At 41.6% G+C, this 25,300-nt stretch overlaps 1 protein-coding gene across 2 annotated transcripts in view; it reads left to right on the plus strand.

The window, feature by feature from the left end:
- The window catches only part of LOC147722680 (cadherin-10-like), an 862,765-nt gene that overhangs the window by 642,379 nt on the left and 195,086 nt on the right, over positions 1-25,300 (plus strand). For both annotated transcript variants that reach the window (XM_086965170.1, XM_086965171.1), the window contains exons 4-6: positions 924-1,043; positions 3,263-3,430; positions 21,932-22,119. In XM_086965170.1, coding sequence (XP_086821296.1) covers positions 924-1,043; positions 3,263-3,430; positions 21,932-22,119 — 476 coding nt within the window. The remainder of the gene's footprint in view (positions 1-923; positions 1,044-3,262; positions 3,431-21,931; positions 22,120-25,300) is intronic.

Consider the following 25,300-nt stretch of genomic DNA (forward strand, 5'->3'; position numbering starts at 1 on the left):
TTTTAAAATGGCCAAGAAAATCTTCAGCAACCAAAGCCCTTAACGTACTACAATGTCTGCCTATAATAAAAAGGGTCTTGTTCAAAGTGCTGATAATTACCTTTCGAGCTGCCAATGACCTAGGCCCTCTATACCTAAGAAAAAAATTCATAAGATACTGTCCAACTCAAGCATTACGATCCTCAAATGCCAATCTACTGACCGTCCCAGGGTTCAGACTCAAAACCCGAGGGGGCAAATCCCTGGCAGTACTAGGTGCAAAAGCGTGGAATGTCCTCCCTCCGCACCTGAGAACATTGGACAGGGAATCAGAATTCCGTAAACAATTAAAAACCTGGATCTACAACCTTCAAGACATGACTGCCAGAGCTCTAGTGTGATTCCGGTCCTGGTTAAACCAAGCAGTAAGGCAACATGACATCAGGTTGACAATACATGGGCGCCGAGATGCTCCTTGGAGCGATTGTTGCACGGTACAAATGGGCTATTACATTACATTACATCACATAATACAGACACAAATGCAGAGCCAAACATGTACTTAGGAGGTGCAGTGAAAGTCCGCCACAAAAAGGTGCCACACTGTCAGTGCAGCACTGAGGGCAGAGCTCGGTAGGGAGTAAAGTGAGCCACTTCTGATCTAACCAAAAACACACATTCTAAGAGGTTTGGTGCACTGTAGTATCCCATTGCTGCCGAGTTTCTAATGTGGATATCTTCTTTTTCCTTAATATAGCGCTGGCCCTGCAGCATTACTTGAAAATAGCATCAGTAAAATATATTGGTAGATTTGTACTTGGTAGTATATTAACTTCACATTAACAGGCCCCTCATTCACAATTCGTGCAGTTTGTTTATCTAAACATTATTTTGCTCCTCTCTTTTGTACACTGAATTACTAAACTGTGTTATTTTTCCTGCAGGGACGTTTGTGGTTCAGGTTACTGCTGCAGATGCTGATGACTCTTCATATGGGAACAGTGCCAAAGTCGTTTACAGCATCCTTCAAGGACAGCCGTATTTCTCTGTGGATCCTGACACAGGTCAGTAATTCCTCTTTACATTGCTTTGATATCTTTTGCTCGAATGGGAAGGATTAAGTTGGCAAGTTCCAGTTTTTTTTTGTAAGGCATCCGATGTCCTGATGCACAAAGAATTTGCCTTGATGTACTCTTATAGTAATGTTGTTTTACTCCTGAATTTCAGGAGTAAGCCAGGAAGGAGTACTCATTGCTTACTGCTAGAATTGAATTATAAGCCAGGTGTACAACAAAAGTAATTCACATTGCTTCATAGCAAATGCCTTGTGTATAGAAACCTTTGGTCTTCAGCTGTGCTTAAATAAGGGTAGAGTGCAAACAAGTTGCATTAAATCGAAAATATATATTTTTATTATGTCTTTATTGGTCTTGGTCTAACTGGGCAGAGGGAAAACTTTGAGACAGGTTCAAACTGTCAACTCAAAAGAGCCCTGCCTAAAAATGATAAATTCAGACCCCATGTGCAGACAGCCGTGGCCCATGCAGGTAAGAGCGGTGGGGCGGGATTTCGACAGACGACGAGGGAAAATTAATTATTTGTTTCATTTTCCCTTGTGGTCGTCTGTCAAATCCCCCCCTAACCCGGCCCCACTGCACTCACCTGCACGGGCTGCGGGGCCAGGGGCGACCGTAGGCATGTGCAAGCTGTGCACCTGCACAGGGCCACCAAACCCCAGGGGCCACCACGCCAATATATATCCTTAATATAATAATCCTCTGAGGATGGATACATATTTGCGTGGTGGGCACTGGCAGGAATTTGGCAGCCTCCGGCTCTGTTTCACTTCCAAACACCCTGACCCCCCCTCTTCACTGACCTCCGCGCTCCACCCCACCAGGACCCCCTCTTCCGGGGCCCCGTACCTACGCTCCCTGCCCAGGGCCACCATGAGCCTAGAGCCGCCCTGCTGCGGCTGTGTGCAGACATGCTAGAGCAAGCTAGACCCAGAGCAACTTTTTCATGTTGTCTCCGGGATTGCGTAACGTGCACTACCACTTCGGGAGGCCGAGACCAGACTCAAAGTGTCATAACCGGCCTCCTGGGGCTTCAGCCTCCCCTGGGATTGTCCACTTTCCTAGCTCTCCGACCATGGTACAAAGATATAAGCAGGGCCACTGGAACTAAGCGATTTTGCGGCTGTGCGGTTTTCCTCATAATTATAGAAGTACTGCATTTGCCTTATAATCTATCATCTGCCTCATAATCTGCAAAATATTTATTTATTTTTTCTGCTCAAACGGATCAAAAGTTACTAAAAGATTAGCAACACAAGTTGCCCAGCAGTGAGAGGACCTTTGCAAAATTTGACTTGTTTCCTTTCTGTTGTTCATTTAGTATTTGGGTGGTAGACTGGTACTAAAGAGGTGAAACCTGTACCAAGACAGTGTTAACCTGTGCAAAATTACAACATAAAGGAGTACTACTAAAGCGAAATGTGCTGCATTACGCCGCATAATTTGTCTTACTTGCTGCATAATTTAGTCAAACCTGACACTTAATTAAGCCCTTCCATGACGCATAATTCCAACGGCCCTGGTATAAGAAAGAGTTTCAAGTCACTGGCTGGAGGAGCTTGGGGGGACCTTATAGTCTACGCTGTGCCCTTTAATTATCCAGGTTTCACGATCATTTCTGGGGAAAAAAATCATACCAGTGCATGGGATGTATTTTTGGAGTGTATCCATACCTAGGTTCACATGGGGAGTCAACTGTCATCAGTCCATACAACTATATGCATTATTATCATTACATAATGCTTTTTACTGTCTGTGGGTTTTTTTGAAATTGTGTCTGTATTTAAGTTTGTGTTGCTGGTCATTAATGCGGTAAATTCAAATACAGCAGGGTGCAATATTTACAGTATTGCCACTTTATTCCGAGTTCTGCACCTTGGAATGGGGTGTAAATAAGGAAGAAAATGATGCCCTACTCCGAGGTGCAACACCCCGAATCTTGCTGTATGTCCATGCATGCATTCCACCAGGTATTGCCCGTAAAAAGTGCATAGGAACAACGTCCAAATTATGGACTGTTCTGCATTGTCAATTCAGGTGCAAAATTCAGTTTTTGGAACGAATCTGAATTGCTAAGGTATATGGAAATAGGGATTTGTGCTTTAATCTTCTACATGACTGGAAGGCCATCAACATTTAGATAAGATTGGAAGGCCTTTAACACGTATTCTCTCTGCTTCATACTTAAAACGTGTTTTTGCTTTCAGGAATCATCAGAACAGCTTTACCAAACATGAACCGAGAGAACCGGGAGCACTACCAAGTGGTCATCCAGGCCAAGGACATGGGCGGCCAGCTGGGCGGATTATCCGGCACCACGACAGTGAACATCACGCTGACCGACGTCAACGACAACCCGCCTCGATTTCAGCAGAGTAAGCAGCCTTTTGCAGCTCTTTAATGTGCTGCGTGCGCGTTCCCGCTCCAAAATGGCAACTAAGCTGTTGCTATCAGGTTTAATTTAAAGAGGTTCTAAATTAAGGGGATGCATGTTCGTCGCAGATTCAATTTCAGTGTACATCCTCATTCAGCTGCGGCACAGGAAAAGGTAACGGCAACAATCAATGAAAACTGCAAACATTTTATAGCTGAATTTCCTTTTTCTGTCCGCCTGTCAGTTCATCTTTGTTTTTTGTTTTTTTTTAATCTGTGTGCCTGGTTTACTGTCTCCCTGTCAGTTGTGTCTTCCTCTTTTAAACTGTATGTTTTAGGTCATATCCCAAAGAAAAGTGTTCATTCTCTGGTTAATATAAATGTAAACACTTCGGACCAAAGTTCGGAATTTTAAAGTAGAACAGCGTGAACCAAAATTGACTGCTGTGAGAAAAAAGCCTTTAAATTCATAGGAACGGTTTGCTGAATGTCTTAAAGGAATTTAAATGATGCTTAAGGTTTCTCTATTTGACAGCGTAAGCTTGTCACGGCACCATTTGGATTTTTTCTAAGCTCACTTTGACATTGCAGGTTCCATTACCTTCTAGCCTCACAGCTTCGCACGACTCAATAATAATAGAGTGTCTGGTGAGGTAACCTTAATTTTCTGTAGTGTAATATGCTGTATGTAGATCAGAAGTTCGACAGCTGGGAGAAGGACAAATATAACACGAAAAGCCTTCCCAACACTTAAAATATAGAACTAGTTTGGCACTTACATTAAAGTCGAGTCCAGACATAACAATGCCTGCTGCCAGTAGCTGAGGTGAAAGGTAGGTCAAGTCACGGAGCAGCCGTTTAAAGCAATGTAATGAAAAGTTGTTTTTCTTTCTTCTGCTCTATATTACTTACTTAAAGTGACTAACATTAACAACATGAATATTGCTTGCACTCTTTAAATAATTATAGAAAATGTTGAATCTTTCTGCATGTTTCTAGATATCTACATGCAAAATGCAGCACACATGGAAAAAAGAATAAAGAATGAGAAATGAAAACATTTCTCCTTGTTGTGCCTCCCTAACACCACCCCTGGGGTGGCGTTAGAACCTGACGCATTTCCAAGTTTACGATTTCTCGTAAATGTGGGATGGCTTCAGATTCCATGATTGTTGCCTGGGAACACCAACAGCAACATCCAGGGAACCCCCCCTTTCACGCAGTTTCTGCGTGCAAGGGGCACATATTCATAAGGCCATAAAAAGCGACTTAAAGTGGCTTTATGTGGCCTTGTAAATATGCTAGAGCACAATGAGCCACCGGAACGTCACAAACATTACGTTCTAGAGCCACAAGGGGCCTCATAAATGAGGCCCTAGGTATCACTCCAACAGATGGCATTATGGCTCCAAAAATGTCTCCCACTACTTCACTAATACTTGCACCTCTTTTAAACCTACGATGTGTCACTTTGTTGGTTTCATCAGATTGACCCAGAAGATAACGTTTTGGAAAAACTGTTCCTGTGTAACAGGATCCATAACACTTTTTAGGCACCCTACAATAGGCATTTTTCCCAAGGAAACACAGGATCTATACTTCCCAGGAACAATCCCCAATTTCCTAAGACTTAGAATGTATGGTCACATTTGCTGGAACAAACAAAGTTAATAATAACTTCAGTTTTATGTTGTATCATACATAGCTTTCCACTATGTTGCCAGTCTAAAGCTATAGCAGCTTGGTTTCCCATTATTCTAAACTCTGATGTTTTAAGCGCCCAAGATGGAATTTTAGAATGGTTTGCAGCTTTGCTCATAATTTCTCTTCATCTATCTTCTATAGTTTCTGCAAATTCCTTCTCTACCTGGTGCAAAATAGAGGTTAAAAAGTGCTTAGACTGTGTTTAACCTTTGTGTAGGCTTCAAATATTCTCCGATCATTTCTGCGGTTTTAGTGTCAGGTACAAGACTTATTTTCTCACAAGTACCAAAGAACCGTCATACAAGCCTTCACCACCAGTCGTCTTGACTACAGGAAAGTCCTCAACACCGAACCACCACCCTCCTCCTCAAGCGCCTCCAAACTTTCCAGAAAGCAGCACAAGAGCAATCTTGGACCTGCCAAGATGATCCCACATAATCCAGACTTCCGCAGCCTGCACTGACTTCCCGTCAAGAAGAGATGCCACTTCAAACTGCTCACCCATGCCTACAAGGCCCTCCACAACACAGGGTCAGAATAGCTGAACACCCGCTTGATGTTCCACCAGCCCATCAGACACCTGCGGTCTGCCTTCCTGGCCCTTGCCACATCCCACACATTCATTGCACCCGAGCTGGAGGAGGTGCCTACACCCACCTTGTTGCAAAGGCCTTGAATGACTTTTCCATCCATGTCCAAAACTCCACCACCCCTCGCAGAATTAAGGAGAATTTAGGAGAGCCGGGATACACCCGGGGATTGGTTAGTATGCTACACAAATGCTGATTGATTGAGGTATTTCAGACAAGATTAGATCATACTTAGAGTAATAATACTGAAATTGTCCTTTACCATAAAATAAAGTGCTTAATACACTACAAGAAATTCCATGGGTCACAGGAAGGTGGTGATAAGTCACACCTTCATATACCGATGTAGGCAGCTGCATGCACACATAACAATCATGAGCTTCCATAGCCTCCACATATTCGAATAGGAGTTTTGTACACACATTCATTGAAAAATTACCAGTGGAAACATCTCCATGTAATAGTTTCTCATTTGAAAAGTTTAGACTGTTTTGATTAATTGAAGGAATTCTACCCCCAGCCGTAGGCTCAGTTTTTATTGTGTACAGATGATGGGGTAAATTCACACCTATAAGAAGTATTACAAACTTTATGAAAAAAAACGCATGTATACATGCACATACACAGTTGTGTTTCAATCCTATAACATTTGGAGCCAACATATCTTTAAAACCAAACCTCCCAACTTCCGATAAAATTTGGATTAGATGTTTTGCAGCACAGGCAAAGATCAAACAGTTTCTGGCAAGGTTTTTCAATAAAGACTCTTTAAAGCACAGTCCACGTTTCCTTTATAGCCTTGTAAATGAATATCTCAACAACATCACAGTCCTTGTTTCCAGTAAAATATTACCAGCACAAATTGACTAAAATTCTTTTTTAACCGTAAATCGATCTCAAGTTTCAATGAGAACACAACATTATCTCAAGGCGGCTCATGCAAACTTGAATTGCTGTAGCAAAACCCATGATATGCTTTCTCCCAGTCTTTTATTGCCAAGTAAGTTCATTAAGTTGCAGTGTATATTTAACTTGGTATTCTAGCTCTTTTGGACCTTCTCACTGACCGGCCTTTACCATCACTGTCACTTTGATCTGACTGACTAGAGACTTCTGCAATTATTTGTGGTGATTTTCTCTCTGTTAAAATGTATCTCAATCTTTCTGGTTTGTATGGCCAGAGTTCTCCAGGTACTTCTTGCATTTTAAATACCTGAATACCTTCAACTTGGTCAAAATCACGTTTAGTTAGCCCTTTCTCTTGTGACCCTTCTGTATCTCTCTTGGACCCCCTGGAAAACCAGTGCATGATAACCCAGTAGCTTGTGTGCCAACAACAGCTTGGCTGACCTGAGTCAGTTGTCTCTGTAACCACCAGTACATCCGAAACAGGTGCTGTATCTTCAAGAGGACATGGGACTCTGCGAGTATGTGCAGCGTGCACCTAATTCGGGAGATCACAACACTAAGCAGCCGTTGTGGTTACCAGAATCATCTGGGACGGCCCACGCCAATGAAGCTCCAAGCATGATTGCGTACATGCTTCTTCGCCAAGACCCTGTCACCAGGACTAAGGTGATGGCACAGCTCCTGTTGAGGTGAAGTGGCAGTTTCCCTAACCTGCTCAGACACAGAATGCACCACATCAGCCAGTCCTTTACAGTAGTCGAGCACCAAGTCATCTGTAATGCAGGCTGTCCCATAGCCCTACCCATAATTACTTAATGTGGGGATAATCCCATTCTTCTATTTGGGGTACTTTTCAAATTCATCAATACAAGAGGCAATGCATCAGGCCATTTCAGAGAAGTTGAAGCACACACTTTTGCCAGTCTGACTTCAGTGTCCCATTCACATGCTTATACTCCAGAAGCCCCAGGTCAGTAATGTATAATGGAGCTTTTGGTCAATTTGTAATGCTGCACATAACATCTTCAAGACCTCATTATTAAAATTAGTTCCTTGGTCTGACTCAAAAGAAGTTGGAAATCTGAAATGCAGTATCAGCTCCCTCAACAACAACTTTGCTACAGTTAAACTGTCATTTCGTCTAATAGAGTAAGCTTCTACCCAATGTGAGAAAATATATAGAATCACAAGAACAATTCTCAATCCAGCCGAGTTGCATTAGATTAAAAGGACCTCCCTACATAAATCATTGTCACTGGAGCCCTTTTTCCTGCATTTTGTTGTTATCACACCATGCACCGATGACACAGAGTCTCCGCAACTGACCTGAATCTTGGATTAAACCATGTCTGGGGAAAGAGATGCATCATAGCATCTCTCCCAACGTGTGCATGATCATGATATTATCGCACCATAGGTGACATCAAACTATCTGGCAACACAGGTCTTCCATCAGTGTATACCCATACCTTCCTCTCCCTGTCCCCTAGTGCAACCTGCTCTAACCCATCCCTATTTCTCAGCTTCTGGCACTTCATCTTGCAATGCTTTTTCCTCCTCCCATGTACCTACGGTGGATAACAACAATCTGTGATCTGTGACTTCAGAGGTTTCTCCCATTGGATCTCCATTGTGGTATAAGTATTTAGAGCGCAATACCATGCAGTCTCATCCACATAACTGTTGCCGACTGTAGCATAATCATTGCCCTGCTGATGGGCTGCATACTTTACCACAGCAATTTGGGCAGGCAATTGTAGTGACAGCAATCGGTTCAGTTATGTATAGGGGAACCAGACATCGTCATGAACCCCCCTCTGTGACCCCAATTGCCCAAAGTCAAGTACAATGCCAAATCCATACTGACTGTTGGTAAAGATAGTAACTCACATTGGGCCATAGATGCTAGAAGCTCTTGTCAAGGCTACCAACTCAGCCAGTTGTGTAGAAAACATTATTTGTAACCATGAAGCTTCAACCACACTTACAACCATAGAAATGGCATATGCCGCTTTCAGATTTCCTTCCACATCTCATAAACATGATCCATCAACAAACAGCACATGATCTGATTCAAACAAAGGGGTATCAAGTATATATTAGGACGGGGCTTTATTCATAGCTCAGGCACGTCCTGACAATCATGAACAGCTTCATTAATCACAATCTAATTTCTAGGAAGGGGCTTCAAAGTTGAAGGATTAAAACTCGTGCATCTCATCAACGTAACATTCCTAGCTCCAAAAATAATCTGCTCATACTTTGCGAGGCGGCTACTGCGTTCGATTACGAGTAAGCAACACCTCCACGGAATGGGGCACATGTACTTTTAATGGATGTCCCATGACAATGTTCTCCCTCTGTTCCATACTCACACATGTGGTAGCAATGTCTTTCAGACATCCAGACAATGCAGTGGCTTTAGGATCAAGAGTAATCAAGAAATGAAGCCACAAGCCTATGTGCAGTACCATATGTTTGAGCTAGAACTGACAATGCACAACCTTCACACTCCCTGCAGAGCACAGTAATAGTCTTATTATAGTCAAGCACTCCCAAAGCTGGAGCTCGACAAAGACTCTCACAGTTTAGTAAAAGATGCAATTGTCATCCCAAGGGACCAGGTCGGACAGATCTTCGTGTTTTATAGTTGACAATGGTCCTTGGCTTCAAATTAGGAAAAGGATGAACACAGGCTAAAATAAGGACTGTGTGTTTTTCTTCAGTGTCCAGCCGGACATAGAAGTATTTATTTAAAGGATTTAAGGAATTTATACATTTGAGGTGAAACAAGTCACACAATAATAGCCGGGCACAAGCCTGTACCAAGTCAGGAAAAGACAATACATAGGGGAGAAAGTAACAGGCAAAAAAGCAGGCGAGACGGCGGCTTACAATACAATAAAATCTTAAGTAAGCTCTATCCCACAGTAACTGCGACACAAATCACAAATTGCAAAAAGAGCAGTACTGTGTAAACAGTCGACGAACGTTTCGATCCCTATCTCCAAGAATTATGTTGGGATCATCTTCAGGACTACAATAAGAGAGCTTTGCCTGATTGAATACAATTACAAGGCAGTGGCACTCTGGCGTAATGCGTACACGTCTTGATGGTGGTGAATTGATTGCACTTCTAAAAAGGCCGTGCTCCTGGACGTAGGCAAAGTCCCAATTGTCGCCGGAGCAAGAGGCATGTATCTCCGTGGTATCGTAAGAACTCAGTATTCCTTGGCAACCCGCATGATGGCGTGAGCCTTCCACATGAGGAACCGCTATTATAAGCGTCTCTGGATGAAACGATGGGTCCCGTTTTGGTCAGCGTGGTGACTGGTCAAGCACTCCCAAAGCTGGAGCTCGACAAAGACTCTCACAGTTTAGTAAAAGATGCAATTGTCATCCCAAGGGACCAGGTCGGACAGATCTTCGTGTGTCAGCCTCTGAAGAGGCTTGGCTGTCAGAGAAAAAATTGGAATACATTGACGACAATAGCCAACCATTCCCAGAAACATGCAGACTTCCTTTTGTGTAATGGGTGGACTCATGTTCAGAATCATTGTGATTCTGGCTTGGGACACCTATCGTGCTCTTTTCTCAATATGGTGACCAACATACAGAACGTCTCTTTTGCAAAATTGCAGTTTGGATGGGGACACTATATTTTCATTCTAAACTAAACGGTTCAGTAAGGCAATGGTATCACATGTGCAAGTCTCCTGTGTGCTTGACGCTATCAACAGTTCATCAATGTATTGGACAAGAAAAGAATGATTTGGCATCTCCAAAGACTCTAGACTTTTCTTCAATATCTGATTAAATATCGAAGGGCTTTCTGTATATCCTTGTAGGGCTCTGCACCATTCCAAAACATGACTACCACACCAGAAAGCAAAAAGATATTGGCTAGTCTCATGCAATGGGATAGAAAAGAAGGCTTGGCACAAATCAATGACAGAGAACCCTTCAGTTTCACATGGAATTTGAAATACCATCACAGCTGGATTCTGTACCACAGGACAACATGAAACCACAATATGATAAATCCGGCGCAAATTCTGAACAATACAATACAGTACTTACTATTTGGTTTCTGCAAACCATAATAGGAGAGTTAAATGGACTTTCCATTATTCCTTGCTCAACCATCAAATCAATCAAGAGAGTAATCCCTGAAATAGTTTCTGGACTTAAATTATGTTACGGAATATGTGGAAATTTAGCATTGGGCTTCACAGTGATTTTCACTGGAGCAACACCTTTAGACCAATATTTTTTCCCATAAAGTCCCATACTTCTGATGATACGATATCTCTCAATTCCAGGATTAAGTCATCTTGTGTTACCAGGGAAATAATCTTTCCGGTTCTGAGTTCTGTTTAGTGAATTTGAAAACAACATCCTCATCATTGGTATGACATTTAATTCCCTTTGGAGTACAATAAATTGAACAGTTGAGTTTCCATAGCAAATCTTGTACCAGTAGATTAACTGAACTTGAATCGCACACAACAAATTTGTGTAGATCCTCAAAGGAACCTATTTTTACAAATACTGGTCAACAAACAATCAGATTGCAGTCCCATTCACTTTACAGTCCACATAGGGACCACACTGGTCAACAGCTGCTGATGCACCAAGCATGCATTCCTCCTCCTGCCTCAGGCACCATCATAGGAACAGGTCTGAGTCTCCATCAGCTATCTGATTCAGGGAATATTGATGAGACAAATCTGATTCACTTGCATTGAACCCTTGATTTCAATTGTATGTCTGAACCTGGCCATTCATTCGAGGCAGCAGGGCTTGTGGCACATTCTGAGCTTGATTTCACTGTCTGTAACCCTGTTGGGTCAGTGTCATAGCATTTCCTTGTGATTGTGCATATCCAATATTCTGAATTTGTAATCCATGTCCCTGATTAACTAGATTAAATCCATATTCATGCTTCCAATGCCCTAATTTACCACAAATGTGATATGGATTTATATTTTTCAATGCTTCAATTGAAACACTCCAACCTCTACCTTGTGACTGACTACCCTGTTGTTTAAGTCCACCTACCCCTCGCATCACAGGGTTTGCTGATAACCTCCCTACACAGCAGGCATGTGATCAATACCTGATATATTCTGGTTCTTCTGAACAACCTTCATTTGTGAAACCACCAATTTTTCCTTAATCTTTCAATGTGTCATTTCAGTCTCATCCCCAGAATATTTTGCATGCCAGAGGATTTCATCCACAGGCTTTCCTTGCCAACAAATCAAATGCTGCTGAATCATGTAGCTAATCTCTGGTCTCAATCCATATACAAATCGATAAACAAAATGTCCCATATCTTTCTCAGACACATTTTCCATTTCACTGTACTGCTTGAACACCTGCATCAATCTTTCATGGTCCGCATGAACTGTTTCCTTCAATTCATGCGTTTTCTGATCTATTTTCACCCAATGAATTTCCTTAGTGGAAATGTTCCCTTTTAAATAGGTGGTGACTTGATTGTACAAGGATGTCTAGCTGGTTCTGTTTCAGCCAATCAACAGCAATTTCACACTCTGTGCACAAATCACTTGAGACTACAATGTCAAATAAAGTATCCAAATCCTTCAGCAAAACCTTTGAAACCTTCACAAACCGTTCAACCTGTTTGTACCATTGAGCAGGATTTTCTCCCAATTTTGGAAATTAATTTGTAAAAGACAATATGTCTGTCCTTGTCCAAGGAACGTGTACATATCCTCCTCCAGGTACTTCACTCATAGGGAGCATCCTTATTTCCTCACCTCCATCGTCTTCGATCGCTGGTAGCGTCTGCATTGTGGCTCTTTTCTTTTCCTTTTTCTTAGCCCATTGGCATTCCCATTTTCTAACTCTCCCAATTTCCTAAGGATAGCTAGCAACTCCTTAATTTGCAATCTCATTCCTGAAGGTGCTATGTTTCCAATATCTTTATTATTGAAATCTACTCTGTAAGGTTTCTGTAATGTTTTTGATTTTTGTACATCCACTCTGTATTTCTGGGCCTATTCAGACAATTTTTCATGAGTGCTCCAAGCACATCTGTAAATATCTTTGCAGATGAACAGTAATTCATCACCCTGGTAGGCAACTATTCTGGCCGGACTTATTGTCCCTATATTCATCTCTTCCAGCTCTACCTTAAATCTCGCTACATCAAGGAATCTAGTTTTATTCAATCTTGGGGAATTTGCTCCATTATTTCCTCAACCGTTTTCTTTTGCAGAAGTGTCAATACTTCTAAGTCAATCATCAATTTCTTGAGAAGTCGGACCTGGTTTTTCTTTTGGCATATTCAGAAATATATATATCCCCATGACAATCTTACTTTTGCAATAGATGTTGAATGTAAAAGGGATACATTATAATCTGTCATTCCAGTATGAAGAGCATTTTCCATGGCACTCTGATTTGCCACATCATTCTCAGATATGTAGAAAGGTTGAGCTTGCCTCGATTTCACTGTTGAAGAATTAAGTTGTGTAAAATGTACCATTGACTTAACATTCATTCCATTAAAAACATCAGCTGGAGTTGAATCCAATGGTGTATGTGTAGACTGCCTCGATCTTAAGTCAACAGGAGTGGAGGTTGGGCCATTTATCCCAGTAGGGACGGCTAAAGTGTGTACCTGGCTTCCTTTGTTGTCGGATTGATATAAAGGGACCACAGGACCTATGGATACTGGAACAGTTAACACGTCTGATGCATTATGAATAGTCTGATTAGTAGAGTTTGCCATTTTGGTATTAACTCCCATTGGAGAGAAAAGTGTGAGTGGAACTGGATCTATAAGTAGAGCAGTTGCATCTGGAATTTTCCCAAGATATGAATTTGTCAAATTTGGGGGCTGACTCTCATTATAATGTAGTGGATGATTTAACATTTAAAAAATCATCCTCAAATTCACTATCACTACGTCCATCCAGAGCTAGTTTTATTGTAGCCTCGAGGTGTTTCTTCTTTCCCTTTGCTTCCCTCCACCCTCTTTCTCTGCAACTAGTACAGGATACATTTTAGTTCCTTCTACTATGTCAGTTCTCCAAGCATTTTGTTGTGCATCCCATCTGGCCTCAACATATCTATCCAGGGTATTCTTGTAACTTCCCTGATAATTCTGTTTTTCTTTTTGATAAGCTACAAGGTGGATTGATCTCATACAATTGTTCCCTCAAATTTTCAAGAATTCTAAAATTAAAGGTTTCATATTCTGGAAAGGCTAAGGGACCATTATTCCCAGTGCATTTCATCGAACTTTCAAGCCATGTACATTTATGATCCCTTTCCTTGTGACATACGCAGTACTGGTGTAACCTTGGGTGATATCAGCACGCCTCCTCTATTTAGTACGGGCACATCTCCCTGCATCAAGTTTTTCAAATTATTCAGGGTTTTAATTTTTGCTTAATTAAATTGAGTCATTTGTTAAGGATTCTCCACAAATCAATGTCTCCTACCCTCCCTAGTTTAGTTTTCACAACCAATACCAGTGCAGCACCCTCTGACGTAGTCAACCTATCAAAGCACGATGTTACACCAACTGACAAATACCAGGGCGGCACACTGTGACGTCAATCTCACTCCTCATAGCGGCTACCCCTCCTCTACATTCCTTCAAGCGTGTACTTCCTCTAAGCAAAAATCCTCACACAATGCAAGTTATTTCAATAAACTCTGTTATAGATCCTTTCACGCATGCGGTCTAACCAGATACAAGGATCCAATTTACTGAAACATCTACTTCAAGTGTAACCTTGACCAGTGCGATCTCACTCTGGATGATGCAATTACTCCCCGTACACTGAGAACAATTGTAACAACCATAACCTCAATCTCACAAAGAAATTCCTCTTCTCTTGGTGGTACTACCGGCAACGTCTCACAAACAGCATCTTCGAAACACAGCAGACAACTTACTCAGACACACTGAGACCTCCCGTAGGTGTATAACATGGGATCTTAGATAACATTGGACCAAATAACAGCTTCAATTTCTTTGCATTAAGCACAACACCCAAACATGGACTTTAACCACTTCGCATAACATTGTACTGTCATGTCACAACATCCCAATCTAAGCTTAAGCATTTGCAAAGTGCACCCCTATTAATACTCACACCACTACTTCAAATCGTCTTCACTCCATTCCACTGGAACTCAATCTTCTTGAGTTGAACCTAGAGTATTGGACTTGGGTGGGGATGAACAATTTTTCTATATGCTAATGTCAGTGGACATTACCAACTCATGTGCTACCTGATTATTGTTGCAGTGGATTTTTGGCCCTTGTTTTCTCTGCTCCCATCATATGTATTATTTCTTCTGACACTTACTTGATCCTCCAATGGATCCTGTACTGTTCCACTGAGGGCTTGGATATTAGAGATCTAGCATTGGATATACAATTGAGGATCATGAATTGGGTAACCTATTCACAAATTAATAATTAAATTCATGTATATGACTCTCAATACCAGACTATATAAATAAAGAATTAGCACTGCTAGTCTGAGCCATCTAAATAAATTTAGCCAGACTAAAATCATGTAAACTAATAGTTCTGTTAAAGCAATATAAAAAAATAACATTAGTGCCTGATGATTAGAGATCACTCTATACTGATCTTTCCCTGTCATTAATCAATTAATTGGAATGCACAATCAACTTAAGGAGACAAGTCATGATAAACAATAGTCGTTGTTTTAGTTAAATGTACATTTTATCAAAGGTATTCAAAGAGTATTACATCATAAATAAACATTTAGGATATAAAAAGTGCAGGTCAATCTAATTAGTTTAGGGTTGTCATAAGGTGCCAAGAAGCTCTGGAAAGTTCAGCAACAACATGAGTTATAACAGCTCATGGGCACTGTCACATCGAGAAAGAGTCTACGAATGGTGTACACAGTGTATGCGTTATTCCGAGAGGAAAGTAGGTAGAATCTTCAGACGTTCCCAAAAGGCAATCTCTGAGGTCAGGTTTGGTTCATTTGTGTTCAGTTTGGAAAACGTCAGAGAGCAATCCAGCAAGAAAGAGAAAAATTGGAAAAAAGACAGAAAACCTTCCAAGTAATGTATATTATAATCTTTTAGTTACAGGGTGACACCACCTTGGTCACCTAAACGTGTCAGACCTCTCAGTCCATTGGGAAGTTTGTGAAGGATGTTTGTCGTGAGACATATAGGAGACATATAATATAGTACGAGAAGGTGTTGGTCATGTAAGTTGTCAGACCATCAAGTATATGACTTTTCGCAACTCGCAATTTGTGACTCGCAAAATGGACTATACAACAGTGTCTCAGACACTGTTTGCGATTCCCAAAAGGGCCGCAAGGGACCTGCCTTATTACTATTCATATGGCAGATCACAATTTGTGACCCATTGGCCATGGTCCTCACTCACAGGGATGGTGGCCTGCTGGGGTCAGCAAACCACCATGTCTCTGACTGATTGTTCAATAAAACTGTTTTCTTTTTTAAATGCAGCCCATTTTCCTTAAAGGAAAATTGGATGTGTCTCAAAAGGAAAAATGAAACGTTTTGGCTTCATTTTCCGTGGGACACTGCCTGCTCTTAAAAAATATTTGAACCCACCTTTGGAAAGGGGAAGGGGTCCCTTAGGGACCCCTTCCAATTTGCAACTGGTCAACCACCAACTTTCCATTGGCGGTAAAATACAAATGTTTTGAAGCATCATTTGGGTCGCAAAACATGGCACTGTCAGTCGCTATTAGGAAGGAACGCCCTTGACACAACCCTTCCTAATAGCGGGTTGCAAATCCTATTTTGCGTGTAGGTAATAGTTTACATCAACTCGCAAAATGGGATTTGTACATGCCACAGACCTATTTCGCAGTCAAAAGCGTACTGATTGGCCATTTGCGACCACTAAAAACAGTCATACATGTGGCCTAATGATCCTTTGGCAGTGGCACATGAATGGGTTTAAGAGGACAGCTTCCTATAGCAAATGTTGCCAAAGTATCAACTTTTTTCCAAATAGTCCTTGTTAGCGAGTAAGAACTATTGTAGTAAGACACAGTTTTGCTTCACATTGTAAATGTATGAATCTTTCTCACAAGTGTAAAGCAGCGTTAAATAGGGAAAAAGGCTGGCCTATTATATTCACTTTTAAAAGATGTGCAGAATATAAAGTAATAAAAATATACATTTCATGAATAAAAACAATTCTCTAAGAGTCTTTCAATTTTAAAGATATCCAGAATGCATTATTAGTTGTATTGTAAAGATCACATATAGCTATGGCATATTACTGCCTTTCAAAGTATCAACGTGAAAAACTAGTTCAAATGATAAAATAATAATATTGCTTCAAATGATTAACATTAATACATATATGAAGATCATCATCTGAAGGTTTCAGAGCAGTTCCAGTAAAGATGGCAATGCAACACCACTTTTTCTCTTGTCACTTTCGGTAATTCACATATGCAATGATGAAATTCAGATGACCCGCTTCAATATCACACATAAAATTATCTAAATCATGTTAGATTTCATTAATTCTAAATACACATTATTATTTCAATGAGGATAGTTAGGAATCTTATAACACATGAGTACATCACTTAAACGTTTTAATACATGTTGAAATAACAATTAAAACTGGTTAATAAAATAGGAACCTATAATATTTAATGTACATGACTTCATCTAGCCTACAATTTATCTGCATGATTTTACAATGCACAAATAAGTTCTCTCACATTTTATTTTTCATGACTCTTTACCGTGTGATTAGTGCACGTTTATTCATATGTTACTCAAGATGTCTCATAATGAGTTTAGATATGAATCAAGGGATCTAGCTGCTTATCAGATGCATCAATATCATATGTATGATAAAAAAAACAGGTGTAGCCACCTAGGATGGGAACATTATGAAGTGTGTGCGCAGAAAGAAGAAATGCAGGTTATTTTATTTTTACAAAATTGCTGTGTTTGCTTTACCTAGGTCTTGTAATGTTAGCCACAACAATTCTAAACATGATGTGGCCAGCCAATCAGGGCCTGGCCACATCATGGAATTGAAGGAGCTTCTCACTTTCATGGGTGCAATACTGCTAGAAGGCAAAAATCCCCCTTGGCCCATCAACCTTTCAAATTGTTTAAGGTCGCCGGTCCATGGGGCTCTCGTGAGAGTTCCATGTACCTAATCATCCAAATATCTATACATTTTGAACCTTAATTGGTCAAAAACTATTAAATGAATTCACACCAAATCACAAAAACATGCTTTCTCTGTAAAGATCTAACTTTCTGCCAAATTTGGTATAATTCAGTTCAGCTGTTTTATCTATAGCGCTGGGTAAAAGTCCCTATGGAAAATGCATGAAGAAATTGTCTTTTAACCCCGGCCCCCTTTTTCTGGGCCCCGCTTGACAGAACGGCCCAACACATTCCTAGAAGGCACTAAGGTAGATTATTTTTTTATGGGAAAGTTTGGCGAAGATTTGTCAAACTGCGACAGTTATTAGCAAAAACAAAATCCATTTCCTATGGTAAATAGGGTTTAACTATTGCTACTATATATTTTTCATGGAAAAAATATGAGGAGCAGGCACAGCCCGTGCCGGGCGTTATACTGGGGCGGTGACGTCAGGCAGGGGAGGGTCAGGGTGGGGGGATGTAAAATACTGGATAAGGACCATTAGAGGTAAGTATCGAAAAAAATAAATAAAACGAATTTCGTTGCCCACGCTGCATCACATTTGGCGATGCAGAGTGGGCAACGAAATTTGTTTTATTTTTTTTTTTCGATACTTACCTCTAATGGTCCTTATCCCGTATTTTACATCCCCCCACCCTGACCCTCCCCTGCCTGACGTCACCGCCCCAGTATAACGCCCGGCACGGGCCGTGCCTGATGTGGAGATAAGAATAGTAATTCTATGCATATTGTCCTTCACAGTGTTTTGTAGTGGATATTATATTTTGTGCAGCAATATATTTAAGGCTTGATATTTTGGTAGTATACCCACAAAACACCATTGGCATATCTAATGCATTTCCTACTTTATATTGCTGATTGAAATTACTACAACCACTGCACTCATAAAGCACAGACCAAAACTTACTTCTTAATGAAAGAGTAGTGCTTCTACATTTGCACAACTGTCTGAGTTTTTGGAAAATATTGGATGAGCACAACACTTGGGGTAGATTTGCGATCACGGTGCGCTGCAAGAGCGGCAATTTTTCGGACTCTCTGCTGGCGCAAATCACAAACTCATATCTATGAGGACATGCAAAGCCACCATGCGTGGCTTTAGAATGGCCTCATAGATATGGAATAAGGCAAGGCAGTGCAAATTGCTGGGTTGCCTTACTCTGGGCACAGGAGGCATTCCATGGATTTTCCAGTGGGTTTTCCCATGCAACACCCATGGATTTTGACACTTCCCAGACTCACAAGAGCATGTAAACCTGGGGAACCGCCAAAACCTTACCTCTCCCGAGGGGAGGCGTAATGAGGAGAAATGTCTTTATTTCTCCTTGTTTTGTCCTCTTTCCAAGGTAACCCTGAGGTAACTATAACTTGTAAAATGTGGGGTAATTAGCAGTGCATGGAGAGGGTGCAAGTTATAGCTACCTAAGGGCACGAGTTATAGTTTCTTGAGATAACTCGAATTATAACTGCTGAATTTCTATGGTTCTGTGTGTGTTAATTGGGAACCTAACAGTAACGTCTCCGTAACCTTTGTTTTTTTGTGAAGTTCTAAGGTTTTTCAAGTTCTATTTCCTAACTATAATGTCCCTGTAACCTTTGATTTTTTCAGTGAATTTTTAAGGTTTTTTAATGCAATGAGGGCACTGTGGCCAACCCTCTACAGACAGCCAATCTGGGTGGGGGTCACGCAGCCTCCCCTCCTCAGGCTGATTTTGGCCCCCGGACCTGATCACCAGGGCCTGCAATTTTTTTTAGTGGAGGTGGTATTTGGCCTTCCTCCCCGGGCCATATTTTGACCCTGGGTACCCCATCTCCTGGGGCTGGCCTTATTGTAATGGCATGGGGACCCTATCTCCCAGGGCATGAGATTCTATGAAGGATGAGAGTGGCAGGCAGCTCCCTCCCTGGGCCAATATTGGCCCGGGGACCTCATTCCCTGGGATGCAGCCATTATATGAAGGGAAGGGGTCATGCAGCCCTTCCTCCGGGGTAGAAATTGGCCCCAGGGACCCCATTGTTTGGGGCCTAGCCAGTATATGAAGGGGGAGGGGGATGCTGCCTCCTTTCCCAGGCCCGCCTAGCCAATAAACAGTGGGTGCCCTGGACCCCTCCCAGGGAACCCACTGCCTCTTTGTTTGAAGCTGCAAAGGAAACCTCAATGCCCCCGTGGCCAGAGCTTGTTATCCGCCTCAAGCGGTAACCAGCATTTCCCCCACCTGCAGGAGGCAGCTAAAATGCGATCCTTCTTCCAGTGGGTAGGATCAATTTGTTCATCTGTTTCCCTGCCCGCTTAACAGCAGCCAGGGAAACAGATGAAAAGTTCACTGCCAGTGGGCGGGAGCATTTTCAGTGCTCCCGGGTCAGTTGGAACGGACTTAGTGTTTGCTCTCAATTAGCAGGAGTTTAAAATTGAACCAGTGCAGTAGTGAAACTGTTATGTCCCACTTACATTTCTTGGTACGGCTGGGCTCTGGGGGTTGGTCCCCGGAGCTGAAAACGTCATGAAGGTCGCCCGCACGGCCGGCTCCCACTTAATTTGCTATGGTGTGCCTCAGGGGATGGGGTCTCTGGAGCCAAAATCGAGCCTTCCGCCACCTTCTGTGTTTGCCAGGCCCCAGGGGATGGGGTCCCCAATGCCAAAATCAGCCTGGGGTTTTGGGCTACGCACGCCCTCTCCTCCAATTGTATTAAAAAAAATCCACCCTCCCCGGGACCTGACCCACCTGGAGGGCACATAAAAAAACTATTGTATTTTCCTGCACTGGTTCTTAGCGCCTCTGTGAGTGAAAGTGACATCTTGCCTTTTTTGGCTTGAAAAATACAGATTTCACTCTCAGCAGTTTCTACCTGTATTTCTCTGATGCAATTGACGAACCTGCTCTAAATAACTGAATACCTTTTCCTTTCATCTGAAACAGATCAACAACCATCTTACATTTCGCAATGGCTTAAGATCATCACAGTTTCCTTGTAGCCTCAGGTAGCTTTTCTTTTATCTACGCACAAAGGTACAAATGTGCAGAGGTATACTGGCAAGAAATGTTGTCATGCCAACTGATAACTCTAGAGTGACTGCTTTGGTTCATGTCTGATGGAGTTACTTCTCCGAAAGATTGCCATGGAAATGGTAAGGGGCTTGTTGTGAACATGCCCCAGCATTTTAGGGTGATTAGATATTTGGCATAAAAAATGTGCCCCTGTTATGGCAGTACATTTCTAGTGTCAACACATACTAGTGACAATTTGGCAGCAGGGACATAAATTTGTGGACTTTCTTTTGGAGATTTCTCTTGTTGACAGCCTCCTGCAATTATAAGATAAAGCTCCTTTGGTAGACACAAATTTCTGCTGTCCTGTCTGAGAAAGCTACGAATGGCTGATTTAAATACACTGCATTGCAAAGCCTCAACAGCGGATGGGAAAACATACCAGCCAAACTGTACAAAAGAACTTACCAATAGTATGGACTATTGTTCTTCTATGCAGAACATGATGTTGCTACTACCACACAAACATTTCTCTAAAGGAATGATATTTTATATGGTATATTTAAAAGTAAAGACATGCCAAGTTTTGCACTGAATGTCTTTAATGATAGTCTAACCACTAGCTGACAATGGCCCAATGTTTCATTGATTGCACGCATAAAATTCTCTGTATTTTTTTTTTTCAACACACTCAATTTTATACATTTACTTGTTTATGACTTCATGATATTGGAAACCACATTAAAACAAGCTACTGATCAAATGCATTTAATTTTTAATGAGTACTGTGCTTTGTCTAGTAGATTTTAACCACAGTTTGTTTCACTTCCTAGATAGCCATATTACCTTACCTTTCATTTGAATGTCTACGTTTGTGCAAACTATGAAAGATTAGCTTCTCATATTCCTTTTTTCTCCTTGTATCTGCAATTTAATTCCTAAATGCATTCACTTTAGGTTTTAACTTATGGTTGCTAAATATGTCTGCAAACAATGAGTAGGAACAACAATTTGTTGAAACAAAGTTTTATTGCCAGACAGAGAGGCACTTTCTCTCTATATTTCATATTTATAATCAAATCTTAATGTCTTTGGTAGATACTTACCATTTCAGCATCCCTGAATCTTCACCAGTGGGAACAACTATTGGGCGTATCAAAGCAGCTGATGCCGACATTGGAAAAAATGCTGAGGTGCAATATCGGATCACAGATGGAGATGAAATGAATATGTTTGATATTGTGACTGATAAATTTACTCAGGATGGCATCATCACAGTGAGAAAGGTGAAGAATTATTTTTTTATTTAAATAATATATTGTGTTTTTCATAAACCAACCATGTCATGTCCTTTGCAAACTACTCAGGGACAACTGTTGGAGCAGCACGGTTGCATTATCCAATGTTTTACAAGCTGGAACTAGCATGTATGGTTTCAAAGAGCAGGGGTAGATTTTGTCCTATACAAGTGGAGTTCAGTGTAATTTTGTGTACCATTGAACAGGTTTTGTGGAAGAAAAAGTTGCCATACATGTATAAATACCTTATTAAATTATTGCATGAGTTAATGTGGTACAACAAGAGTTCCATGTGTTGTAATGCAAGCAAGGATAGTGGTATTTCTTCCTCCAGGTTGGAGGGTGTAAGGCAGTCATATTTGGGATGCAGAGGACACCTCAAATGTCTGGGCTCCATTGTTACTCCAACTTTCGTTCTATGATTAGCTACTACCCCAGGCTGTACCTACAAATTATTAAAGCTGAAGTGTTGATAGTTTATCACGGACACCGGGTGTCATGAGACGCTAGAAGTGACCAGGTTAATAAACGATAATATCAAGTGCTCTATTTAGACAGCTCATTTTTGATAGCCCTTCTGAAAGAGAAGTGTTTTTGAATTTTTCAGATGCAGGGCGCTTAAGAGTTTCATAGTGTAGGACTGAACGCCACAAGAGAGGCTACTCCAACAAATGACTTGTAGAAGTTAATGATCTGTATCTGGTGCTGGATCTTTTGTTTTAAGATCACACCTAGATAGAAAGGGAGGCAATTTCCATTGTAGGAAAGTGATCTCAATTCCATGGAGAGCGTGATACGCAATACACAGACCTTTCGTACAGACTCACCAGCCAATTGGCAGGCAGAGGAGACCTTTCAGTGCAGAAGTAGTGTAACCCTCTGGCTTCAGAGTTAGAACAAGTCTAACAGTTTAATAGCACATTGAATGAATAAAAGAATAAATGAAGAGTATTTCTAAAATATAGGCTTTGCCAGGCATTACTGAGGCAAGAGAACCACAGTTAACAGAGATAGTGCAAAGAAGTTTAAATAAAAAAATAAAGGTTTTAAGTGTTATAAAACAATTTATGGTTGGTAGAATGCTTGATGTTAAAAAGGATTGGAGTTCCACAACTGAGGGGCAATAGCGGAGATTGAATAGTTGCCCACTGAGAGCATTAGTGGGCAAGAAACAGTACTTAGAAATGTTTTGTTCTAATGATGAGCCTGTGAAGAAAATTAGAGCTGAAGGTGCTCTTGCAAGTAAAATGGAGCAAGGCTCCTGAGTGTTAAACAATGTGTGTATAAAAAAGTGTGTTTCAATACATCACTGTTCCCAAATTCTTCATGTATCCACTATGGATTGTGAGGTCAGTGGTATTGTTGTAATATCATAAATGGAAAGAAACTTTGTCCTTAGACTATGTCGCTCAAAAGTGGGATGGGGAGACAAATTAAGACATGGGAGTGTAGCTTGCTTTCTGTTTATCTGTTTACACAGTGCAAGAAAAAAGAGTTGCTTGCTATGCAGTAGAAGGACATTTAGGCCCTCATTGCAAGGGACCTGGTAATAGTGTTGGCATTTCTTTATTGTTGCCCTGTTGGGCTTGGCTCTTTCTGCTGGGTCATCCTGTTTTTTGATCCCGTTTGTGTTGGCTTTTAGGACTCTGCTCACTTTACCACGGCTAACGGGTGCTAAAGAGTTTGTGCTCTATCCTTAAAACATGGTAGAATTGGCTTACACCCATTTGGCATATTTAATTTACTTGTAAATCTGTAGTTAAGTGTCACTACATGTTCTGAAGGCCTGTAAATTAAATGCTCCTAGCATGCTGTAGCACTCATTGTGCCTACCACTTAAGTTGCCTTTTAAACATGCCTTAGGTCTGCCATTGCAGCCCATGTGTGCACTTTTAAACTGCCATGGCGACCTGGAAATTCCAACACTTCCTTTTTATTACATAAGTTGCTGCTAGAGTAGGTCCTGGACTGCCCAGATGGCAGGGTGCAGTATGCTTAAAAGGTTGGACATGTTCTTTTAGGTTTTACATGTCATGGCAGTGGAAAAACTCTGACATTCATTTTTCACTACTAGGCTTACGTCTGCTATAGGATAACATTGGAGTTACCGTATTCCATGTAATAGGATGCAGCATCCAATTGGGTACAGGCAACTAGTTCATGTTTGGTGTCTTTGGAATTGTAATGAAAAATCCTCTCTTATTGGTTAAATGTGCCTGGATTGGCCATCACTGGCAGGATGGGGGTACTTAGCTGGCACAGCCCTACTTACACTTGAATAGTCTGTGCCCTGCCTCCAAACAAAGAGCTGCATACCGCCTATAGTTAGAATGGAGCAGGGACAGGGAAGACAGGAAACTTGTTCACTTCAGAGGGAATCTCTAGAAGCTTCTCCCACTTCAATGGAGGCACTTGGTATACATTTGGCGCTCAGACACCAACTTTCAGTATATTTCTGTAACTGTGGCCAGAAAGATGGGCTGCTGTGCTGCTGAAAGAACTGCCACACTGCTGGACTGCTGCCTTGCTGGATTACTACCCTGCTGGACTGCTGCCTTGCTGTATTGCTTCCCTGCTATCCTCCTGCCTGAGTCAGAGGGATTGGACCTGCACCTGAACCCAGGACTACCAGCGTGACTTTGAAAGCTAGTCTGCTGGTCTCCTCTTCACAGGGACCAGAACCCAGATCGAGCTGTACTAAGCCACTGACCCCCAAGTGGTGTCCCTCTGGTCTTGGACCGTTGGTGTGACCTCAGTAGAGCTGAATTGCATTTTTTGGGTTCTTCACAACCCCAAACATGACATTTTGAGCCCAAACCTTGATGCTCGCATCAGCCCGACATTTCAAGCTGCAGCATCAACTGCTCACAGGGAGTACCACCACAAAGCTCTGGTCTGACCTTCCCCAACAACAACAGGATATTTGCGGTACTGCAATGACCATCTGCAATGCTAGGCCTGCTCTTCCCGCTGCAGTGACAACCATTGGAGACACTACCTTTCTCTTTGCAGCCCCCTCTACTACAACCCGGACTCTTTGCTCTGAACTGGGAAGGTAACATTTCAGTGGGTCTAACCTGCTCCCTGTATCTGGCCCACGCTCCATCATAGTCAACCAGAACCTGTGACTTTCTCCCCGTCTGGCACGACCATATAACTGCACGTAGCG

This window comes from Lissotriton vulgaris, chromosome 4_1 (assembly GCF_964263255.1).
Source record: "Lissotriton vulgaris chromosome 4_1, aLisVul1.2, whole genome shotgun sequence".
Classification (NCBI taxonomy): Eukaryota; Metazoa; Chordata; class Amphibia; order Caudata; family Salamandridae; genus Lissotriton; species Lissotriton vulgaris.